We start from the raw sequence: 21228 nt of genomic DNA, 5'->3' as shown, positions 1-21228 counted from the left end.
AGGTCAGAACCAGCGCTCGAACCCAAGGCACCAGCCTCTTCATCTGTGGGAGGTGTCCAAACACGAAGGGTCAGAGAAGGAGGCCAAAGCTCAGAACAGGTGATTGGATGCTGCCAGCCACTAGAGCAAATGCTTATTGAGCACCTACTGTATGCAGATGGTGTACACTCAGAAACATCCAGTTCTTCTGGCAGGGATTTCCCTGGTGGTCTAGTGGTTAAGACTCTAAGCTTCCAATGCAGGGGGTGTGGGTTTGATCCCTGGTTGGGGAACTAGTATCCCACACGCTGTGCAGTGTAGCCCCCCTCAAAAAAAAATTCTTCTGACAGTGCTGGGTGAGCAGAGCCACCATAATCCTTATTTCACACACAGGAAAGGTGAAGCAAGCCATCTGCTTGGACACACAGCCAGCCAGGGGCTGAGCAGGGATTTGAATGGGGCTGGTCCTGTGCCCACATCCTCTGTCCTCATGATGATGTGATGTGCTAAAATCTCCCCAGGTAAGTCTCCCGTGGGAGTTAGGATGTCTTTTATACCTAGACAGCTTCAAGTCTGGACCTCACTCAGGCTATAGCACCTGGTGAGAGCTCATTAACATTGTTCTCTTTTTTTTTATGGACTTTTCACAGTAACCTTTAAATTGCCCAAAGGGATCCTGGATTTCCAGCCATAGTAAAGATATAAGATATCCCATAAAATGAATTCAGTTGTTTCTCAGAGTTTTGCCAACAGATTTAAGGGCTGCAACATGCTTAGAAGGTCCTGAAGGAAACAACCCATCTATCCAACAAAAGGGGATTATTAAATGAATACGGCCACCCACGAAGTGGAATATTATGCAGCTGTAAAAAGGGACAAGGATACTTCTGTAATGAGCTACTCGGGAAGGAATGTAAGACACCCTACAAAATGGACAAAAAATGAGGAGTAAAATGTGTAGTGAGTGTTATTTGTGTGATGAGAAAACTGAAAATGGGTAAAGTGTGTGTGTGTGTGTGTGTGTGTGTGTGTGTGTGTAGAAACAACACCTGCCTCTGAGAGGAGAAAGCAGGTAGCCAGACTTAGGGGGAGGGAGGCTTCACACCCTGGTGCCTTTTTTAGACTGAGAAGTATTTGCAGATAAATTGCAATTATTATTTCTGTAAGGTTTGACTAGAAAGGTGAGTAGATTGAAGAAATATATTAAGTAAAAGTTTGGGATCTGAGGCATAGAGGATCAATAACTCCAGTTTGAGCAACAATTGGGCCTCAGAGGTTCATCTAGAAAGTTTTGGCTACTCAGTGAGAAGTTCAAGAAGACCTCAGGTTCCACAAACCCCAATTTCTACCATCTGTGACTCAGGATGGGTCTTGAACAAAATACAGAGTCCCTAATCCCATGGCTTGACTGGCCTCACCTCCCTCATTTCAGGCTGTGCTCCCATTGATATGACCCTGTGAGTCTACACTGGCCATCTCTTTGGAAAATCAGTAGACCCACTGCGTGCAGACATGTGTGGCCTCCTTCAACTCCTGTGTTGTCTACCGAGGAGGTGACTGTTCATCCCATTATACAGAGAGGACTGTGCAGCTTGAGAGAGGTTAACGAGCTTGTGCGAGTTGGGGTTTGAACCTGGGTCTCTCTGACCCTAAGCCCGCATCTTCTGCTCCTCTCACCCACCAGGCCCAGAGCCTGACTGACATGGTTTTGCTGCTCCATGCTAAGCAGCCCCGGGCTGGGCCCGCCCCTCCTCCTGGAACGGTGACTGGGGCCATAAGCGTCCCCAGCCAAGGTCAGGGGGGAAAGTCACTGCAGTTGGGTCAGGAATCTTGCTTCTGGGAAAAACCCTCCCTCGGGAGCTGCTGGAAGGAAGGGCAGAAGCCAGCTGCAGGGAGGGAAAAGCATCCAGCTGCCTGTTTACCACGCGGGGCCGGGGACACACCCCGAGGACCCTCCAATCCAGGGAAGGAGATTCGACGAGAGCCTGCACTGTCCTTTCTCCTCCTTGCATCTGGCAGCTTCAACCTCTGCTCAGCCAGCACCTCCCCTAGGGAGCCTTCTTGGATTACCACTGGCTGGGTCAGGACCGCCTCTGTCCCCATCCTTCCCTGGGTGCCCCCCTCCACCACAGCCCTGATCACACTGGGCTGAAATACTTGGTCCCGTGCCACCTGGCAGGGTGGGTGTGAAATGGACCCCACTCCCGGGGACTCCTTCATACTACCTCTCTGAGCTCGGTGACCCTTGAAAAACTGGGGCTTTGAACCCTGTGCATGTGTGCGTGCTAAGTCGCTTCAGTCATGTCTGACTCCTTGCAACCCTATGGACTGTAGCCCACCAGGCTCTTCTGTCCATGAGATTTCCCAGGCAAGAATACTAGAGTGGGTTGCGATGCCCTCCTCCAGGGGACCTTCCCCAGTCAGGGATCAAACCCACATCTCCTACGTCTTCTGCGTTGACAGTTGGGTTCTTTACCACTAGCGCCACCTGGGAGGCACTTGAACCCTGATGTTTGCCAAATACTGAGAAATGAAGCTGCCCACTCGCTCCCTGGCTCCCCCTCTCTTCAGGGCAGACGCCTCTCAGCCTACATCCAGGCAGCTCTGGGAGCCCAGCCAGCCCAGAAAAGCTTTCTCCACCCGCTGCATCTCCCATTAGACTAATTCTTGTGGATGCTTAAAGTCTCTTATTTGGACAACCCTCCCCTCCTCTTCTTGGCAAAGGGGCTCCAGACACAAGAAAGACACTGGGGTATGGCTGCAGCTTAGGCAAGCAAGCGTTCCTTTTGTGCTGGGCCTGTTCTCACACCAGCTCTATTCCGAGGCTCAGAGAGGGTGATTGACTGGCCCCTGCTCACCCAGCTTGTGATGGGCAAGAGCTATTCCAACTTGGTCCCACTTGGTTCCCAAAGCTTTGCACACTGTACACTTGATACACAGGGTTGTGGGTTTCTGGTGACAGAGAGCACCCTGGGTGTTTCCATTTCTTAGATGAAGAGACTGAGGTTCAGAGTGGTGATGCCAACAGCACTGGGAGGTTGGGAAGGGCTTGGCTCGATTTCTGTTTTTCCATTTCAGATTCTGCAGAGGAAAATCTGGTGCCGGAGGTAGAGCCCCACCCACCCTCCCGTCCCTTCCAATCCAGGCTGGGCCAGCCACACCGCGTCCTGGGAAGGTCCCCCAGGACCGAGAGCTGGTTCTGGGGCAGAAACCGCTCCTTTTGGTGCTGGGCGGTGGACATCCCAGCTGCCTGCCTGGGCTTTCTCCCGCTGACAGCCCCCACCCAAGCGGCTCCCTGAGGACCTGGGCTACTCTCCTTGAAGCTGGCAATGCCAATCACGGTGCCCACAGCCCTTCCGCTGACCACCCAGGTGTCAGGGCTCCTGCTAAGCAGACCACCTCTTGGGATCAAGATGCCCCAGCTTTGGAGATGGAGACCTGGGTTTGAGTCTAGGCCACTACCAATACCTATAGGGATACAGTAGTAACAACTGCAGGGACTTCTCTGGGGGTCCAGTGGTTAAGACTCCACACTTTCAGTGCAGGGGATTAAGGGTCGGATCCTCAGTCGGAGAACTAAGATCCCACATGCTGCATGGCCAAATAAATAAATATATATAATCAGTAAGTACAGGACTCCCTGAGGGAGCACCCACTGAAGTAGCGTGGCTACATGCCTGGCGCTAATGCCCTGGGTCACTCTCCCTGCAGTGGTTCACCCTCTGCTCTGGTTCCCTCACCCCACCTCCGCCAGTCCTCCCTTGGCAGCCAGAGGGGACCTGTGAGTATCTGAGTCAGGTCTTGCCCACTCATTCTGCCCATGGCCCTCTGGGTCTCCCATCTCCCAGGGAGCAAAACCCCATGTCTTTCAGTAGCTCATACACACACACATACACACACACAAGTTGCTCAGTCGAGTCCGACTCTTTGCAACCCCATGGATTGTAGCCCACCAGGTTCCTCAGTCCATGGGATTTTCCAGGCATGAATACTGGAGTGGGTTGCCGCATGCTGCTGCTGCTGCTGCTAAGTCGATTCAGTCGTGTCCGACTCTGTGCGACCCCATAGATGGCAGCCCACCAGGCTTCCCCATCCCTGGGATTCTCCAGGCAAGAACACTGGAGTGGGTTGCCATTTCCTTCTCCAATGCATGAAAGTGAAAAGTGAAAAGGAAGTCACTCAGTCATGTCCGACTCTTCGCAACCCCATGGACTGCAGCCTACCAGGCTCCTCCGTCCATGGGATTTTCTAGGCAAAAGTACTGGAGTGGGGTGCCACTGCCTTCTCCACATAAGACCCTGCAAAACCTGCCCTGCCCCTTCCTTGCTCTCCCCTTCACTCACTCTGCTCCAGACACACAGGCTTCTCACTTCTTCCAAGATGCCAGGCCTTCCTCTTACCCCAGGGCCTTTGCACAGGCTATGCCCTCTGCCCAGGACACTTTTCACACTCTCCCAACATGAATGGGGCACTCTCCTCAGCTCCTTTAAGACTCTGTTCAGATACCATCTTCTTGGTGCAGTGTAACACCCTCTCACCCATTTAAAATGCAGCCCCCAACCCTCCACTCACAAGCTCATCTCCCTTTCTGTTTGTCTTGCTCCTGGGCGTGTCTACCATCCTGCACACTTGGCGTTGGTCCTTCATGAGATGATCAGCTCCAAAAGAGGCTGGGATATCTGGTTTGTCCCCTAGGTCTAAACCAATAGTAGGTGCTTATTAAAAACCCACTGAATGAATGAGAGCACAGAAGCAGCCATAGTCCAATGACAGACACAGGATTTGAACCCGGGTCAGGAGAGTCTCCAGACTGTGATTTCCACCCTACTCCTCACCACAGACATTCTGTGGCCTCAGTTTCCTCATCTATAAATGGGGACAATCTCAGCTCCGTTCTGCCTGAGGCTGGTAACTGTCGGTCACAGATTTATGACTTATTCCACTAGTGTGTGTTAAATTAGTGGTTCTCATGTGGGGTGCCATCAAGATGATGGGGCCAGGGGTGCTCCACATCCCACAGTGCCCAGGACACCCTCCCCCCAGAGAATGCTCTGGCCCCGGTATAAGCAGTACCAAGGGCAGGGGGCACCCTGAGTTAACTAAAAATGCTCAGCCACCCTCAGCCTGCCATTCCCACTATGAGGAATATAGCCCAGAAGATACAGGCCCTAGAAGGTGACTGGCCAGATCATGGCCCAGTTATGTCTGGCCGCTGACCCAGAGGCAATGTGGGGTGATGGGTAGGAACCTGGGCTCTGGCACCAGGCAGTCAGGCTGCTTCCTGGCTGTAATGTAACCTCACTGTGCCTCAGCTTCCTCATCTGTACAATGGGGATGGGGAGAACAGCATCCATCTCATCAGACGGTGGTAGTTGATCTGAGTGGGTTAGGCATTTACTGTAAAATATTATGAAAACAAGAAAAAGCACAAATGTATGAAGCAGGTGTGTATGTCTCTGGTGTTCTCACCCAGGGGCAATAATTCTCATGCTCGTGATAACCCTGGATTGCAGGCCTACTATGTGTAGGCAGCATGCAGGGGTTATGGCATGTCCATGTCCTAGGAATGCTGGGAGGTGGATGATGCTGAGTCTCATTCAATCATGGTGGAAACAGCCACCGAGAGAGGCTGACTCATTGGCACAAAGTCACATAGCAGGTTGACAGCAAAGTCAGGATTCAAATCCAGCCTAATACTGGATTCCCAGTTTTTCTGCTGACTTGACACTTAATGTCCCTATAGGCCTGAATAACACTCCTCTAGGCCCTTAGTTCGGAGAAGGCAATGGCACCCCACTCCAGTACTCTTGCCTGGAAAATCCCATGGACGGAAGAGCCTGGTAGGCTGCAGCCTATGGGGTCGCTCAGAGTCGGACACCACTGAGCGGCTTCACTTTCACTTTTCACTTTCATGCATTGGAGAGGGAAATGGCAACCCACTCCAGTGTTCTTGCCTGGAGAATCCCAGGGACGGGGGAGCCTGGTGGGCTGCCATCTATGGGGTTGCACAGAGTTGGACACGACTGAAGCGACTTAGCAGCAGTAGCAGCAGGCCCTTAGTTGTGAGACAGACCTTGGCATTGGGCCCAGGACCAACCCTCATCCTTCCCACATTACTTCCACAAACACAGCCTTGCCCATCCCCAAAATACAGGAAACTTTTTTTTTTTTAACTCCAGACCTTTCCATGTGATAACACCTTGACCAGTAATGCCCTTTCTACAGGCAAACTCCTACATACCCACAAAACCCCAGATCCAATGCCCTCTCTCCCAAGAAGCCTCCCCTGGCTCCTCCTGTGAAGATTTGATTGCCTGTGTGTCAACCAACTGGTCACTGGAGTTTCTACTTGTGGCAAGGGAAAGTGAACTCTGCGGCTTCTTCAGGAGTGACTTCAAGTAAGTCCCTGCCTCCTCCTCTAAGCCTTGGTTTCTCTGATCCAAAAATGGGGATGGTAATGAGACTAGCTGGGTTCTGTGAGGTGGAGGGAGAGGAGGCAGATAAAGTCTGCATTTACCACTGGTCTGGGTGCAGAGTCGATGCTTCGGAAACCCACATGGTCACCCCTGTTACTATGACTGCTTTTTAATACCATCCTTAAGATCTGCCTCTGCATCTCACAGGACCCAGCACAAAGCAAGCATTCTACTTGGCCTCGTTCACGGAGCACAAAGGCTCTGCTTGGCAAAACCACGGGCCCCCAGGGAGAGGTGGGGAGATGTGTTCACATGCGCACATGCAAACTCAGATGCCCGCACTTACCTTCTGCAGCACAGCCTCCGACCAGCAGGACCACAAGGAGGCCCACAGGTCTGATCACAGACGCTACACCATGGCCCCAGGCAGGCGCCATGCTCAGCCGTGACCTGCAAACTTCGACCTCTGACCTCCACCCTGGAGCGGGGGATAGCCCCCCAGGTCCCTCACAGAGAGGCCTCGAGCCAAGCGTCAGACGGGGCAGCGTCTGCAGAGATAAACAAAGGGGCTGTGAGAGGGGAGCAGGAATCCAGGGTGCCTTCGTGGGGGAGGCAGCTAGAGGATCACAAAGGGGCAGAGGAGAATCATGGGGTTCGAGGGTCATGGGGCGATGAAGGAGCAGAAAAAAAGCACTGAGCCCCTATGATGAACTGAATGTCTGTGTTCCACCCCCAACAAAATCATGATGCTTAAATCTAACCCTTCATGTGGATGGTATTAAAGGTTTTTGGGAGGCCATCAGGTCATGTGGTGGAGCCCTCATGAATGGGATTAGTGCCCTTATAATGGGGCTTCCCTGGGTGGTTCAGACGGTAAGAAATCTGCCTGCAATGTGGGAGACCCAGGTTCGATCTCTGGGTCGGGAAGATCCCCTGGAGAAGGGAATGGTTACCCACTCCAGTATTCTTGCCTGGAGAATCCCATGGATAGAGGAGCCTGGTGGGCTACAGTCCATGGGGTTGCAAAGAGTCAGCCATGACTGAGTGGCTAACACTTTCACAGGGACCCAGAGAGCTCCCCCACTACCCCCACCATGAGGACACAGCTAGAAGAGGGTCATCTGCAAATCAGGAGGCGGGTTCTCACCAGACACTAGATCTGCCAGCATCTTGATCTTCGGCTTTCGGCCTCCAGAACCGTGAGAAATGAGTGTTGTTTATAATCCTGCTCACTCTGTGATATTTTTTATGTCAGCCTGAATGGACAGAGACACCCCCTGGCTGGGTCCTGATCCCATTTAAGCCTCAGCTCTAATGGAGCCCAGACCCCAGACCTTGGCTGAGCCCCCCAACCCCACCCAGGCTGAGCTCCCCCCCGCCCACCAGAAATCACTCTGAACATCGAAGTCCTTCCCCTCCCAGGCTGAGCCTGTTGAAGGCCAAGGCTCCAGGTGACACTGCCGACTGTCCCTACAACCAGGACCCTTTGACCACCAGATGGATCCTCCCTCCCAAACACCCCTGCTGGTTCCTGCCCTGCTCTAACACCTATGGCTCCTGTGACCCCCAGAGGAAGCCGTTCCTGCTGATCTCCTGCCCCCTCCCTTGGGAGGTATGGCCACACAGCCCCAGCTCAACCCCACCTCCAAGCCTTTGAACCCACTATGTTCCTTGCCAGGAATGCCATTCCCCCCGACCCCAACTGCTGCGTGACAGGTCTCAGTTCCACTGTCGCTTCCTCCGGAAGCCCTCCCTGCCTCTCATAGGTCAGCCCCCACCCCCATGCCACATCCCACGGCTTCAGAAACGACTGAGCTCATCCTCCACGGCATTTATCCCAGTTTGCAAGTCAAATGCAAATGTGTATCACCAGTGTCTGTTTCTCCCACGGGAATTCAACCTCGGCTAAGGCAGAAGGGTCCTTCTCGGGACCCAAACCCTGGGACAGCCCCCTCCCCGGTGCCCTCCCTAGCCAGGGCACAAGGGAGGGACAGGGAGAGGCCATGCCCTGGGTGGGTCCAGGCCATGGCCACAAGGATGGGTGCCACGTAATGATGGGGCAGCCCCCGTGATTCTGGATCCCAAAATACCCAGCTGCGGTCACCTCGCCCAGCCCCAGAGCAGCCCCAGGGGAAGGCTGGGCTGGTGGTGGCCGGGTCATGGTCCAGGGTGGAGAGTGGAGAAATCACGATGAGAAGAGTGGGGGCTGGGGGGCTCAAGAGGCACACAGTTAGACCACAGTGAGACCAGACAGAGATGGAGGCTGCTTGCACACAGTCAGGTCACAGTCAGGGAGACCAGACACCATCACAGATGTACAGTCAGGTGACAGAGATGGGTCCACACGCATCAGTTCAGTTCAGTCGCTCAGTCATGTCCAACTCTTCCTGTCCATCACCAACTCCCAGAGTTTGCTCAAACTCATCTCCATCGAGTTGGTGATGCCATCCAACCATCTCATCTTCTGTCGTTCCCTTCTCCTCCTGCCCTCAATCTTTCCCAGCATCAGGGTCTTTTCTAATAAGTCAGTTCTTTGCATCAGGTGGCCAAAGTATTGGAGCTTTAGCATCGGTCCTTCCAATGAACGTTCAGGATTGATTTCCTTCAGGATTGACTGGTTTGATCTCCTTGCAGTCCAAAGGACCCTCAAGGGTCTTCTCCAACACCACAGTTCAAAAGCATCAATTCTTCGTAGTCAGGCCAATAACACTCACCACAGGCACACGGACAGGCACAAAATCAAGCTCCAGACAAAGGGTTGCAATGGGGCTGACAGCATATGTAAACAGTCAGATCAGAGGCAGACACCAGTCCACGCCAAGACCACAGATCCACAGCCGGGTGAGACATGTACACACAGGGTCACGGTCACGTAAGCAACATACACACACAGCTGGGTTGTGGGCAAACATGAATACGGAGGCAGATGTGAGCTCCATGGGGGACGGGAGGTGAAAACACACAGCCCCCAGACTCAGATATGGGCACAGAGTGGGGCGACAGAGATAGGCAGTCAGCAGACTGAGCTTGCACCCATCCAGACAATATACACCCAGAAACGCATAGTCAGACCCCCTCCTCATCCACGTGTACACACACAGACAGGCACGTGCACAGTCAGACCACAGACACACACTGGGACCCAACTGGTCCAGGATGTGCAGATGGGGAAACGGAAGCCTGGAGCCAGCCACCTCCCCTGGCAATCCCTCTACAGGCCCTTTAAGAGCAAAAGTGGCTGACGGGGACGGTGAGGGCCCTAGCTGGAGAAATGGCCCATGGCCAGCTGCGGCCAGGGTGACCACAGCAGCTGACGCTGCCCACAGATGCACATAGGCTCAGCCCCATCTGGGGAACAGGGTGGGGCTCTGGCCCAGACCACTTGGATCGGCGGGTCAGGCCTGCACAGAGCCTCAGGGAAACTGAGGCAGCATAGCAACACAGGCTGCCAAACCCAGGGTTGCCAGGTCTCCCTGGCATGGGGGTAAGGTGGGAGTGACCTCCTAGTTCCTGTCTACTCACCTCCAATAAAAGTTGGCATGGGCAGGGGTCACCTGCATGAAGGGCCCCGGCCACGATGTTCCCCCGCTCCCCATGCCCCATGGGAGCCAAGGGCAGCTGCCTTCTAAACTGGGAGGCCCCTAATTACCCACTGGGCCCACGCCTTCTCAATGACTGGGCAGGATGGGGCTGATCCAGGCACAGGCAGGGCCCGGCCATCAGCTCCTGACTCCCCCGAAGAGGCCAGTCCAGCCTGCTGGGCTGGGCGGGGGGGTGGTGGGTGGGGGGGTGGGGTGGGGGGGTGGGGTAGGGGGGTGGGGGGGTGGGGCGGGGAGGACAGAGCACTGGGGGCTTTCAAGGCCTGGGGCAGGAATAGGGGTAGGAGAGGATCAGACAGAACACAGAGGTTCCAATTTCCAGGGTCTCTCAGGCCCCCACCCTTCCTAAAGGATCTTGCTATAGCAAAGCCCCTGCCTCTCCCCCTCCTCTGGCTTCCTCCAAGACCCGGGTGTGGGAGTCTTCTACAAGGGGTCAGGGGAGAAGATAAACAAATCCTATCAGCTCTGCCTTCCAAGTCTAGTCTGAGTCTGTCTACTTCTTACCCTTTTTTCTGTCTCTATTTGGTCCAGTCCCATCATTGCTCATCTGGACCAATGCTGTCATTACCTTCCATGTCTCCTGCCCTGTCTGTCCCCGCCTCAAAGCCAGAGGGTGCCAGTGAGCATCCAAGTCAGGTCCCATGCCCCTTCCTTTGGGGGTAAAAGTCCAAGTCCTCCCCACCACTCAAAAGGCCCTGCAGGACCTCCTCCACCCACCCGCCCCACTCACTCTGCTCATGCCACAGGGGCTCCCTGTTCCTCCATCACATCTGTCCCAGGACCTTTGCATGTGCTATGCCCACTGCCTGGACCTTACCACCTCCAGATTTAATGTTAATATGAACCCGCCTTCCAATGCAAGAGATGTTAAGCGATGTGGGTTCAATCCCTGGGTTGGGAAGATCCTCCAGAGGAGGGCATGGCAACCCACTCCAGTATTCTTGCCTAGAGAATCCCATGGACAGAGAAGTCTGGAGGGCTACAGTCCATGGAGTTGCAAAGACTCGGATATGACTCAAGTGACTTATGCACACACACGTGATTACTTGGCTGAGAATTAAAGGGGGAAGCAGAATGGGGGTGGGTGTCTCCACAGAAGGGAACAGCATGAGGAAGGGCAAGGAGCAGATGGGGAGAGATTAGGGCAGAGTAGTGGCAAGGAGGCCTCAGGGGGAGGCCTCTGAGCAGGGGGGAGGGGATGTGGCCAGACTGGCATCACGCCAAGCCTCCTCTATGGCCATCACACATAAAGCAGCCTGGGTCACCAGCCCCATCACGGCTGAGAAAGAGAAACTGAGGTGGAAGCTTTGGGGCAGCGTGACGCAGTGAGATCCCCAAGGTCTTGGAGGATGGCGTGGCCATTAAGAAGGGAACAGCCACCCATGAGAGTCACAGGAAATAACCTGTGTGGCCAATGAGGCTGGGCACAGCGTGTGGAGGAGAGGAGGAGGGGAGGGAGCAGCCTTTGGACAAGGAACCCAGGACCCAGGGTGGATCCCTGCCTGCTTCTGTGCCAGGTGCCGAGCTGTCCACCATCCACGCCCAGCAGCTGGGCACCGGTGGGTGCTCAACCTGCACAGATGGGGAAACTGAGGCTCACAGAGGAATGGAGACTCTGCCAAAGCCCCTCAGCTGGGCGGAGCCTTGGTTCCACAGGCCATGTCGACACAGGACTGTGTTCTTCCCTAGCTGCTGTGTGATCTCAGGAAAATGAATGACCTTCTCTGGGCCTGGTGCTGCTGGACAGCCTCTAGGGGCTCCCAGGCTTTGCTCAGAGCAGGTGAGTGGGCACCCATTCCAGTCAGGCGCCGGGGCGCAGGTCACGCGATCCTGGAGCCAGTTTTGTGTACCCACGCACAGCAGGGAGCATAAAAGGGTGATTATGACCAAGACTGGGCAGCAAATAGGCTTTGTGTTGCCCTCACGAGGCAAGGTCTCCTGGGGGTCTGAGGACTCCCTGCTGCCTCTCCCTGCCCCGCCTCTGGGTCTGGGCCATCCTGGGGACCAGGGGGCTCATCTGTGCAACTCTGACTCTCAGGGATTTCCGAAGGCCAGGCAGAAGGAAGGCTGGGTAGCATGTCCCTATTAAAGGAAAAGTCCCTCAGGGATGCACAGTCTCATGGTCATCACACCCACCCCACCCCCCTATACCTCTCTGGCTCCGTTGCCTCTTTTCTGGGCCCAGGGATTTTCCTGCAGCCTGGACCCCCTTTCCCAGGGCCTCAGATCCCCTTGAGGGTGGGCATTCCTGCCTCCGGCCTCCCTGGGTTGCTGTGTCCCCAAAGGTTGACACAGAGTCCAAGCTCTGCCTCTGCAGCCCCTGGTGGACTCCACATAGCTCTGGCTGAGGCCCCCTCCCTCTTGGGACCTCAATGTCCTCCCACGGGGAAATGGGCTCAGGGTGAGGCCAGGTGAGGCTGGCCCTGCTACCTTCCAGGAATGAGCCAGGACCAAGGCCCAGGGTTCTGCCTTTAATTGACCATCGGTTTGTATTGAAAGCTGTCCCCAAGGGTCCCCACAGCCAGGAATGGATGGGCAGGGCGCCTGGGGAGCCAGGCCCAGTCCCAGAGGAAGTAAGGAGTGTCCCTTCCACATGCCCAGCCCTTTCAAGTGCTCCCCGTGCTTCCTTCTGTTTGACAGAGGAGGAAATTGAGGCTCAGAAAGTGCTAGCTGCACGTTGAGGGTCACACACCAAGGTTAAGGGCTGGGTTAAGATTTGAGGCCAGAGACCAGCTCTCAATCAAGCTCAGAGTCCACACTCCCTGCAGGGCCTCATTGCCAGCGTGGCTCCTGCCAGCATGTCCCCCACACTGGCTTCATGCGGGAGCCTGGAACACCAAGATCTGGGTGCACCCCTGCCCTGCTCATACCTGCCGGGCTCCCTAGCACCTCTACTCGATGTCCTGGGCCTGCCCTGTTCCCTCTTTGCATGGTTCTCAGAACGCACTGCTCTGCCTCGGGCCTCTGGGCCTTTCCTAATACAGGTCTTCCTTCCAGGGGGCCCATTTGTCAACTCATCCTTCAAGCCGTAGCCAAAGACCTCCTCATCCCAGGCTGAGGGTGGACTCGTCCAGGGACCCGTCCTCAGCCCAAGTCCTGACCCTCGACCCTGGGGCTGGAAGTAGCTGTGTTGGACTCTGCCCCTCCTCTGCTCTAAAACCTTCCATGGTTTCCATCAAAGTCCATTCAAATCTAGACTCCTAACCTCAGCCACCCAGAACAGCCAACTCCATCACATCGCACTGCAAGCGTTGTTTGCCCCATGGGTGTCCCTATTCATCACCTGGCTCACACAGGGATATCTGTGCACGATGTTCCCTCCGCCCAGCACACCTTTTCCTCACTCTCCGTCCAACCTCAGCCTGCACACTCATACTCGGGTCCCAGTGGAGCTGTCACCGCCTCCAGGAAGCCCTCTTGCATACCCCAGGCAGGATCACGGCCCCCTCTGGACTGTCCCAGTGCCAGTGTCTCCCATCATAGCTCTACTCCTCACAGACCTATCAACCTCCAGGATGGGAGTCTTTTCCCTACTCTAGGAATGTGCGTTTATTAGACACCTACTTCATGCCTGGCCCCATTTGATCCACGCCATTTCTGTGTTCATGGCCTTTTCAGAGAGGGAAACTGAGGCCAGAAGAAGCCACCATGTCAGCCGACATGGCTCTTGGGTGTAGGGAAACTGCTCAAGCATTAAGAGATGGAGGGGAGGCTCATCCAGGGGCAGGCAGAGCTTGGAGGGCTGGGCCAGCCCCCCTCAGGGGTTTCCCCCTCCTCCAGGAAGCCCCTCTGGAGTAGGAATCGGGAAAGCAGGACTCTCTAGGCAATAAGAGGTGGGGGGTGGGGTGGTGTCCAACACAGCAGTGCAAAGCAAGTATGTTTGTTGTTTTAGTCAGTCAGTCATGTCCAACTCGGCGACCCATGGATACAGCTCACCAGGCGTCTCTGTCCATGAAAATTCTCGGGTAAGAATACTTGAGTGGGTAGCCATTTCCATCTCCCGGGGATCTTCCCAACCCAGGGACCAAACCCAAGTCTCCTGTTTGGGAGCTGGATTCTTTACCACCGAGCCACCTGAGAAGCCCCTATAAAGCAACTATACTTCAATAATAAAATTTAAAAATTAAAACAAAACGGGGGGGTGGGGAGTGGAGGATCCAGAGACATGGGAACTTAGGGACAAGGGGCTAGGCATGGAGAGAGGGTCGGTGGGAGCTGATATACTTGCCTGACCCCTCAGTTTATTAAAGACACCAAGACGCAGAGAATAAATCTGGAGTCCATAGGCCTGAGGGGCGCAGAGACAGACAGACAGAGGAAAACTTTCTGGGAGTTTTGGGGAGCGGCTAAGAGCAAGGATCTGAGCCACTTACGCCCCTACCCCCATCCCACCCCCGGAGTTCCGTCACCTCCTCTGCAGAGCGGGTCCCCAGCGGGAAGGATGCCAAAGCCCCCTATCAGAAGCCCGCTATCAGAGCACCCCCTCCGCCCGGGCTGGGAGCGAAGGCTGCCGGGGCCTGGCTCCACCCCCAGGAGGTGGGAGAGGAGGTCGGGCTGGGGGCCAGGCGGGGGAGGGGACCCCACGGAGCATAACGGTCTGGAGTTTTCCAAAGTAATAGACCGACCGGTCTGAATGGGGGAGGCGCACCAGGCAGCGGTGGGCTCGAGATGTCCCTGGTGGGTAGCCAGGCCAGACCACACGCAGCGGGGGTGTGGAGGGAACCCGGAGGGTACCCCCCCGCCTCCTTCTCGGGAGCCTGAGTAGGGGTGAAGAAAGAGACAAAGCCCAGCGCAGACTGAGCCTCGAGGTGGAAGGGGGTCCCAACGCACTCACCCTGAGGCTCAGAGATCGGGGCCTGGGGCCCCGCGCTGCCTCGGCCGGGCCGGCTGCAGCCCTTCCCTGGGTCCGCCCGGAGCGCCGCGCGCTGCGAGTACTCAGAGAGGCCGAGGCCCAGCGAGCTCGGCCTGGAGGCGGGGCGGGGCGGGGCCACGGGCGGAGCCGGCAGGGGGTGGACCCGGGAGGGGCTCCAGAGCAAACCTCGGGCGGGGCCTGGCCGGAAGTAGGGCGGGGGGACCAGTTGGGAACCAGATCTGTGGGCACTGGAAGCCTACGTGGATAGGGGTCCTGTGCCCGGGAGGCCCCCAAGGAGGGCACTGTGTGCCCTCCTCCCGCAGTGTGCACATACCCGAGGGGGCGCCCCAAGGGACATAGCCCAAGAACCTCTCTTTTGAAGGCCAGATGCCAGAGGGCGCCCCCTACCCTGCTCCTCTCTCCCTTCCAGGCGCTGATCGTGGCCATGGCAACGGATAGAGAGACTGGATGCTGGACAGGGCATCAGAGGGGGCGCCCCAAATAGACCCAAATACAGGAGGTCGAAGAAGGGGCAGAAAATCCCCTCCCAGTCTGGGTTGGATGGCAGAGGCCGCGCCCCCTACGAACACAGAAGCCCATAGGGTGGGGGAGGGGCGCAGGCACAAAGAGGCTTTCCTTCTTCTGGGAGTCCAGTAGGGGGCTGGGGGTATTTGGGGGTGGGGAGGCGAACGGGAACACTGTGGCACAGGCCCCCCACCCGAGCCACAACCCTGGGGAGGGGGCGGAGAGCACAGGGCCAGATTGGAAACAGATGGGGCCACCGTGCCAAGCCCGAGACACCCGATCCGGAGGGGGAGGGGAAGACAGGGCAGCGGGGTGGGGAAGGAGGGGTGGCCCCACCCAGGCAGCCAATCCCGGCCGGCGCTGCTGCCCCGGTGCGGGTTTGAAAACTCCGAGGGAGAGGCCGGGAATTCGGAGGCCCGGTAGGTCCTGGGAGCTTGGGGAAGTGGTCAGGGAGGGAAAAGAAGCCTGACAGAGACCATGGGCCGCTGCGGGGGGCCGGTTCCCCCGGCTGATCCCATTCCAGGCGAATTCCACCACGGATCCCGATGGCTCAGGACGACTCCCACAGCCAGCGTGTATTGAGATCTAAGTATACTTCAGGCCTTGTGATGGCTCACATCACCCCACCGTCAATCACCCCCATTTTCTGAAAGGGTTAGGGAGGAACAGAGAGAAATGACCAAAGTCAGGAAGAGCAGGGATTCGAACCAAAGTTTGGGTCCAGCGACTAAGCACCCTTACCCACGATGCTACAGAAGGCCTGGAGCCAGAAAATGACAAATCACTAGAAAGGTAAAGCCCAAGGGTAAACAGCAGAGCTGAGACAGGTCCCAGCCTCTAGAAGCTCACCGCCCAGCGGGACAAAGAACATGGGCTGTGATGGGGGGGGGGCGGTGCACAGGCAGCAGTGGGAGCCCCTGAGCCCCACTGTGGGCTCTTCTGCTAGGGACTTGGACTACTCACTTCCCAAGGTTGCCCATCCATGCCCTGCTAGGTCTACCCCCATCTCTCCCCAGCACCGAATGCACCCTCCCTGGGTGATCTGCCCGTTTTGGGGCCCTGCTTTTGCAAAACAGAGCATATAATTCCACTTCCCCTGGCACTGGGGAGCCATGCATTGGAGAGCCATACACCAGAGTCTTCAAAACACAGGGCACATGGTAAGTACTCTACATCTACAGGCAAACTCTCCACCTGCCCCTTCTACATGGGACACATAGTAGGTGCTGCTAACTGAGAAATACTCTGACACCTCCTTTCCCGATAACCCTGGGGGGCCCATAGCTGATGCTTCATAGAGGTGGGACAGACACCTGGAAACCCAGCACCTTGTGGGAAGCACACAGGAGGTGCTGTGGGTCAACATGAGTGTGGAATCAAGCGGCAGAACCTCCCCCCTACCCCAGTGTGGTAGGACACGCAGTGGGCCCTCAGAGAATGCCCCCAGGAGCATGCTTTGCTCGCATCTACAGGCTGATGGTCCAGGCCAAGGGCTCGTGCAGACCCTGGTTTGAATCCAGGTACATCCCACGAGACTTCAAGCAAGAATCTGCGCCATCTGGGGCCTTGGTTTCCCCATCCGAAATACAAAGCAGGCACACAACAGGCACCCGATGAACCCACCTCATCAGGCTGGGTGACCTGGGGCAGAAATGCCTGTCTCTGGGCTGCCCAAGCCCCAGGGGATGGTGGCTGGGGACGTGCCATCCCCTCGAAGGCAGGCCCTACCCTGTCTGCGCCCTTGCACATGTCTCCCTGGAGATGACCTCTTGCTTCCAGGTGAAGGAGGTGACCACAGTGGGGTGGGAACACAGCCACCCCCTAGGTAGAGGTGGAGCCAGACAAGCCCTGCGTCTGGCCTCCCTCAGCTGGGAGGCCCTGTCTGCTCAATGCCCTGAACAATCCCCACCCCCCAACCATCACAGTTCTGATCATCCCATATGTTAACTGTCTGGACACGGGTCTGTCTTTCCCACCAGACTGTGACCTCAGAGGACAGGGCTGGGTTTGTCTCGATCAGAGTGTGTGCCCTGAGTCGGGTCCCCAGCACCCAGCAGGTTCTCAGCAAACATTTCCGTAACAGCCAGGCTGGGTTCTTACCCAGAAGAGCCCCCCCAACCCCCGCCTCCAAGTTCTACATTCTCCCCAAGATGCTACACTGTGCGTCCCAAAACAAGGGTCTTCATCCACCCTTTTTTTATTTATCCATTTAAAAAATTTATTTGGCTGTGTCAAGTCTTAGTTGCATCATGTGGAACCTTTAGTTGCAACATGTGGGATCCAGTTCCCTGACCAGTGATGGAACCTGGGCCCCTTGCATTGGGAGCGTGGTGTCTGAGCCACTGAATCATCAGGGAAGTCCCTATCTGCCCTCTTTTTAAAAATGTTTCTTTTTATTTATTTAATGAATTTATTTGCACCAGGTCTTAGTTGCAGCACATGGAATCTCACTCAGTTCCCTGACCAGGAATCGAACCCAGGCCCCCTGTATTGGGAGCATGGAGTCTTAGCCACTGGACCACCAGGGAAGTTCCTACGATGTGCCAGGCCTGGCTGGAGGCACTGGAGATGCAGCAGTGACCAAGACTGAGCAGGATCTCTGCCCTCATGATCCTGATGCTCCAGGACAGGCAGTGGATGAGAAAGGAAAGAAAGAAAATACACCAGGGTAATTGGTGCTAAGTGCTAGGGACTTTCCTGGTGGTCCAGTGGTTAAGACTCTGTGCTTCCAATGCAGGGGGCCTGGGTCTAGTCCCCTGTTCTGGGAACTAGGATCCTACATTTGCCTCATGGTGTGGCCAAGTGAAAAAAAAAAAGATGGACGAAGTGAGGGAAGAGGGGACATGTGGGGTGGGATGCAGTATTAAATAGGAGGGTCAGGGAGTGGGAAATCAACATTCAAAAGTCTAAAGAAATCAACCCTGAATATTCACTGGAAGGACTGATGCTGACGCTCCAATACTTTGGCCACTTGATGTGAAGGGCCAACTCACTGGAAAAGACCCTGATGCTGTGAAAGACTGAGGGCAGAAGAAGGAGGCAACAGAGGATGACATGGTTAGATAGCATCACCGACTCAAAGGACATGAATCTGAGCAAACTTGGGGAGACAGTGAAGGACAGGGAAGCCTGGTGTGCTACAGTCCATGGGGTTGCAAAGAAGTTGGACAGGATTGAGGGAGGGAATGACAAGGAAGGGAGTGGGAAGGTGACATCTGAGTAAGACCTGAAGGAGGTGTTGCACGTGCGAAGGCCCTGGAGCAGAACAGTCTCTGGTATGGTGGAGGGACAGCAAAGAGACCCATGTGGCTGGAGCAGAATGAGTGAGGAGGAGAGAAGGAAGTAGTGAGGGGAACAGGGCAGGTCGATGCAGGCCCTCAGGCTACCCTGAAGGAGGTGGGCATGCTGGAGGGCTGTAGGCAGAGGAAAGGTGGGATGTGACTCAGGTATTCCCAGATACCCCATGGCTTACTGCATGGAAGACAGACTGTGGGTGGGGGGAGCTGGAGAACCAGGGCAGAGGTGACTGCACTGGTTCAGGCAAGTGATGAGGGAACTGATCAGGTGGAGACAGAGAAGTGGGGTGGCAGGGTGGGGCGGGGAGGGGCGTGGGCACATTTTGGATAGATTAGGAAGGCAGAGCCAAGGAAGTTTTCTAAAGGATTGGTTGTGGGGTGCAAGTTAATGAGGGGACTCAGGATGATTACCTTGAGCACGCTGACCTGAACACGCTGAAGATTAGAGCTGCCACCTCCAGGAAGCCCTCCCTGACTGCTCGGCCCACCCAGTGCCCCTGAGGGCTGACCCCAGGCGGGAGCCCACAAATCAGTTGCTACATCCTCTCTATACACACAGGAGGCCGCTGTCCTTGGAATGCAGCCTGGGGCTAAATCACGTCAGCTCCTGCAGCTGGGATATTTGGGGGATAATTTTTTTTCAAAATAACTTTTCTTCTAATTATAAAATAGGCTCGTGCAGCAGAAAATTAGGGGAAATCAGCATGAAGAAGAAAATAAAAATTGCCCACAATCCACCCCTCTCCTGGAGAAGAACGGTTAGCATGTGGTCATTTTCATTCATTCTTTCCAGAAACACTTACTGAGCACCTACTGTGTGCCTCGTCACTGAGGACACAGCAGTGGGATGAAAAGCAACCCCCCCCCATCCCTTTATCCTGCCCCCACCCTGCAGCTCGCAGATAAGAGGGAGAGATGGGTATACACCGAAAAACAAACATCATCACTAACATAAGGCCAGAAGTACTGAGAGGCTGCAAAAAGAAAACAAAACGAACTGTAAGGCTCTAGAAGGATGGAGGGGTCTGGGGGAACCTCTCAGAAAGACCTTGACAGACAAACTCCCAGGGGAAGAGTTTCAGGCAAGAGGAGCAGCAAGTACAAAGGGCCTGAGGCTAATTGCCTCTTTCTGGTCTTTCTCAGATAGGTACCCAGAGATCACCATTATGAAACCATCTGCCAGGGTCCAGTCCACAGAGTTTAACGGGTCTTCACTCGCTCTCCAGTATGAACAACAGAAAAGGACATCGTCAGACTGAGCTGTGACACCCCTCATTTCCAAGAAGAGGGTGATTCCCTCAGGACAGTCAAAAACCTTTGAGACCTGCCCTGATGTGCCCACCGAGGTAAAGCTGCACCCTGGGGACTTCCCTGGTGGTCCAGTGGTTAAGAATCTGCATTGCAATGCAGAGGATGCAGGTTCGACCCCTGGCATGGGATGATCCCACATATGCTGGGAGCAACTAAGTCCACTCACTTCAACTATTGAGCCCTCGAGACACTAGAGGAGTCCATGCGCCGCACCTAAAGATCCTACATGATGCAACTAAAACCCAACGTGCTGTGCTAAGTCACCTCAGTCGTGTCTGACTCTTTGTGATCCCCTGGACTGTAGCCCACCCAGGCTCCTCTGTCCATGGGATTCTCCAGGCAAGAATACTGGAGTGGGTTGCCAAATGCAATGTAGCGATATAAATAAATATTAAAAAAACAAAACTATACCCTGGACATTCTCAAGCAGGATCCCCTCACTCCCAATCATTTCCCTGACTTCACATTTGGGACCACAATTTCTGAAAATTTCATTTAAGGGCAACCACCAAACTCCACGCACTTGGCTTTGGGAGCAAGAGGGAAACTGGTTGGGCAGCTTCCTGCTTTCTCAGGCTCTGGGGCTCCTGGGCGCCAGGTTGCCCAATGGGCCCCTCCCCACCCAGCTCAGCATTCATGCCCTGGGGCAGCAAGCGTGTGTCGACCAGCCCGGTGTCTGCCTCGCCCACACTGGCATCATGGCCCTGGCCGTGGCTGCCTGCCAGTCACACCGCAATGAGCACGCTACCTGCCACAGGCGCACAGCACCTCCTCATCTGCCTTTTTCATCTTCTGGTTCCCTCAGGCCTAGCTACTGCCTCTCCTGGAAAAAGCCGGGGTGCTTTCAGGTGGAGCTGGATCCAGCAAACCTGCTCTTCCCTGTGTCCTCCCTTGCTCAGCAAATAGAAGCTCTGTCCTTCCAGAGGCTCGGGCTAGAACCTGGGGACTCATCCTGACTCCTCTCCTTCCCTCACCCCCCCCACATGCTGCTGGTCTGGAAACGCTCTCAAGTCTCTCTCCAGATGCCCCTCCCATCCTGTCTAGCCCCTATTAGTACCCACCTGGATCAGTCACCCCTTTCCTGGTTCCCCAGCTCTGCCCTTTGCTCCACACAATCTGTTCCCCTCCACAGTAGCAACAGGGTGCCAGTAAGTACCTGAATCAGCTCCCATTCTTCCTCTGCCCCCAACCCTCTAGGCTCCCACCTCCCTCCAGCAAAGTCCTGCCTGCTGCCTACAAGGCCCTTCAGG

The 21228-nt window shown here is 55.5% G+C and overlaps 1 protein-coding gene across 1 annotated transcript in view; it reads right to left on the bottom strand.

The window, feature by feature from the left end:
* The window catches only part of PTPRS (protein tyrosine phosphatase receptor type S), a 74057-nt gene extending 59100 nt beyond the window's left edge, over positions 1 to 14957 (bottom strand). The window contains exons 1-2 of the mRNA XM_070373875.1: positions 14829 to 14957; positions 6742 to 6943 (exon numbers count right to left, since the gene is read on the bottom strand). Of these exons, the coding sequence (XP_070229976.1) occupies positions 6742 to 6832 (91 nt within the window). The 5' untranslated portion in view covers positions 6833 to 6943; positions 14829 to 14957. The remainder of the gene's footprint in view (positions 1 to 6741; positions 6944 to 14828) is intronic.
* Positions 14958 to 21228: the final 6271 nt, after the last annotated feature.

This window comes from Bos mutus, chromosome 7 (genome assembly GCF_027580195.1).
Source record: "Bos mutus isolate GX-2022 chromosome 7, NWIPB_WYAK_1.1, whole genome shotgun sequence".
NCBI lineage: Eukaryota > Metazoa > Chordata > Mammalia > Artiodactyla > Bovidae > Bos > Bos mutus.
This window is presented reverse-complemented; position numbering and strand designations above follow the sequence as displayed.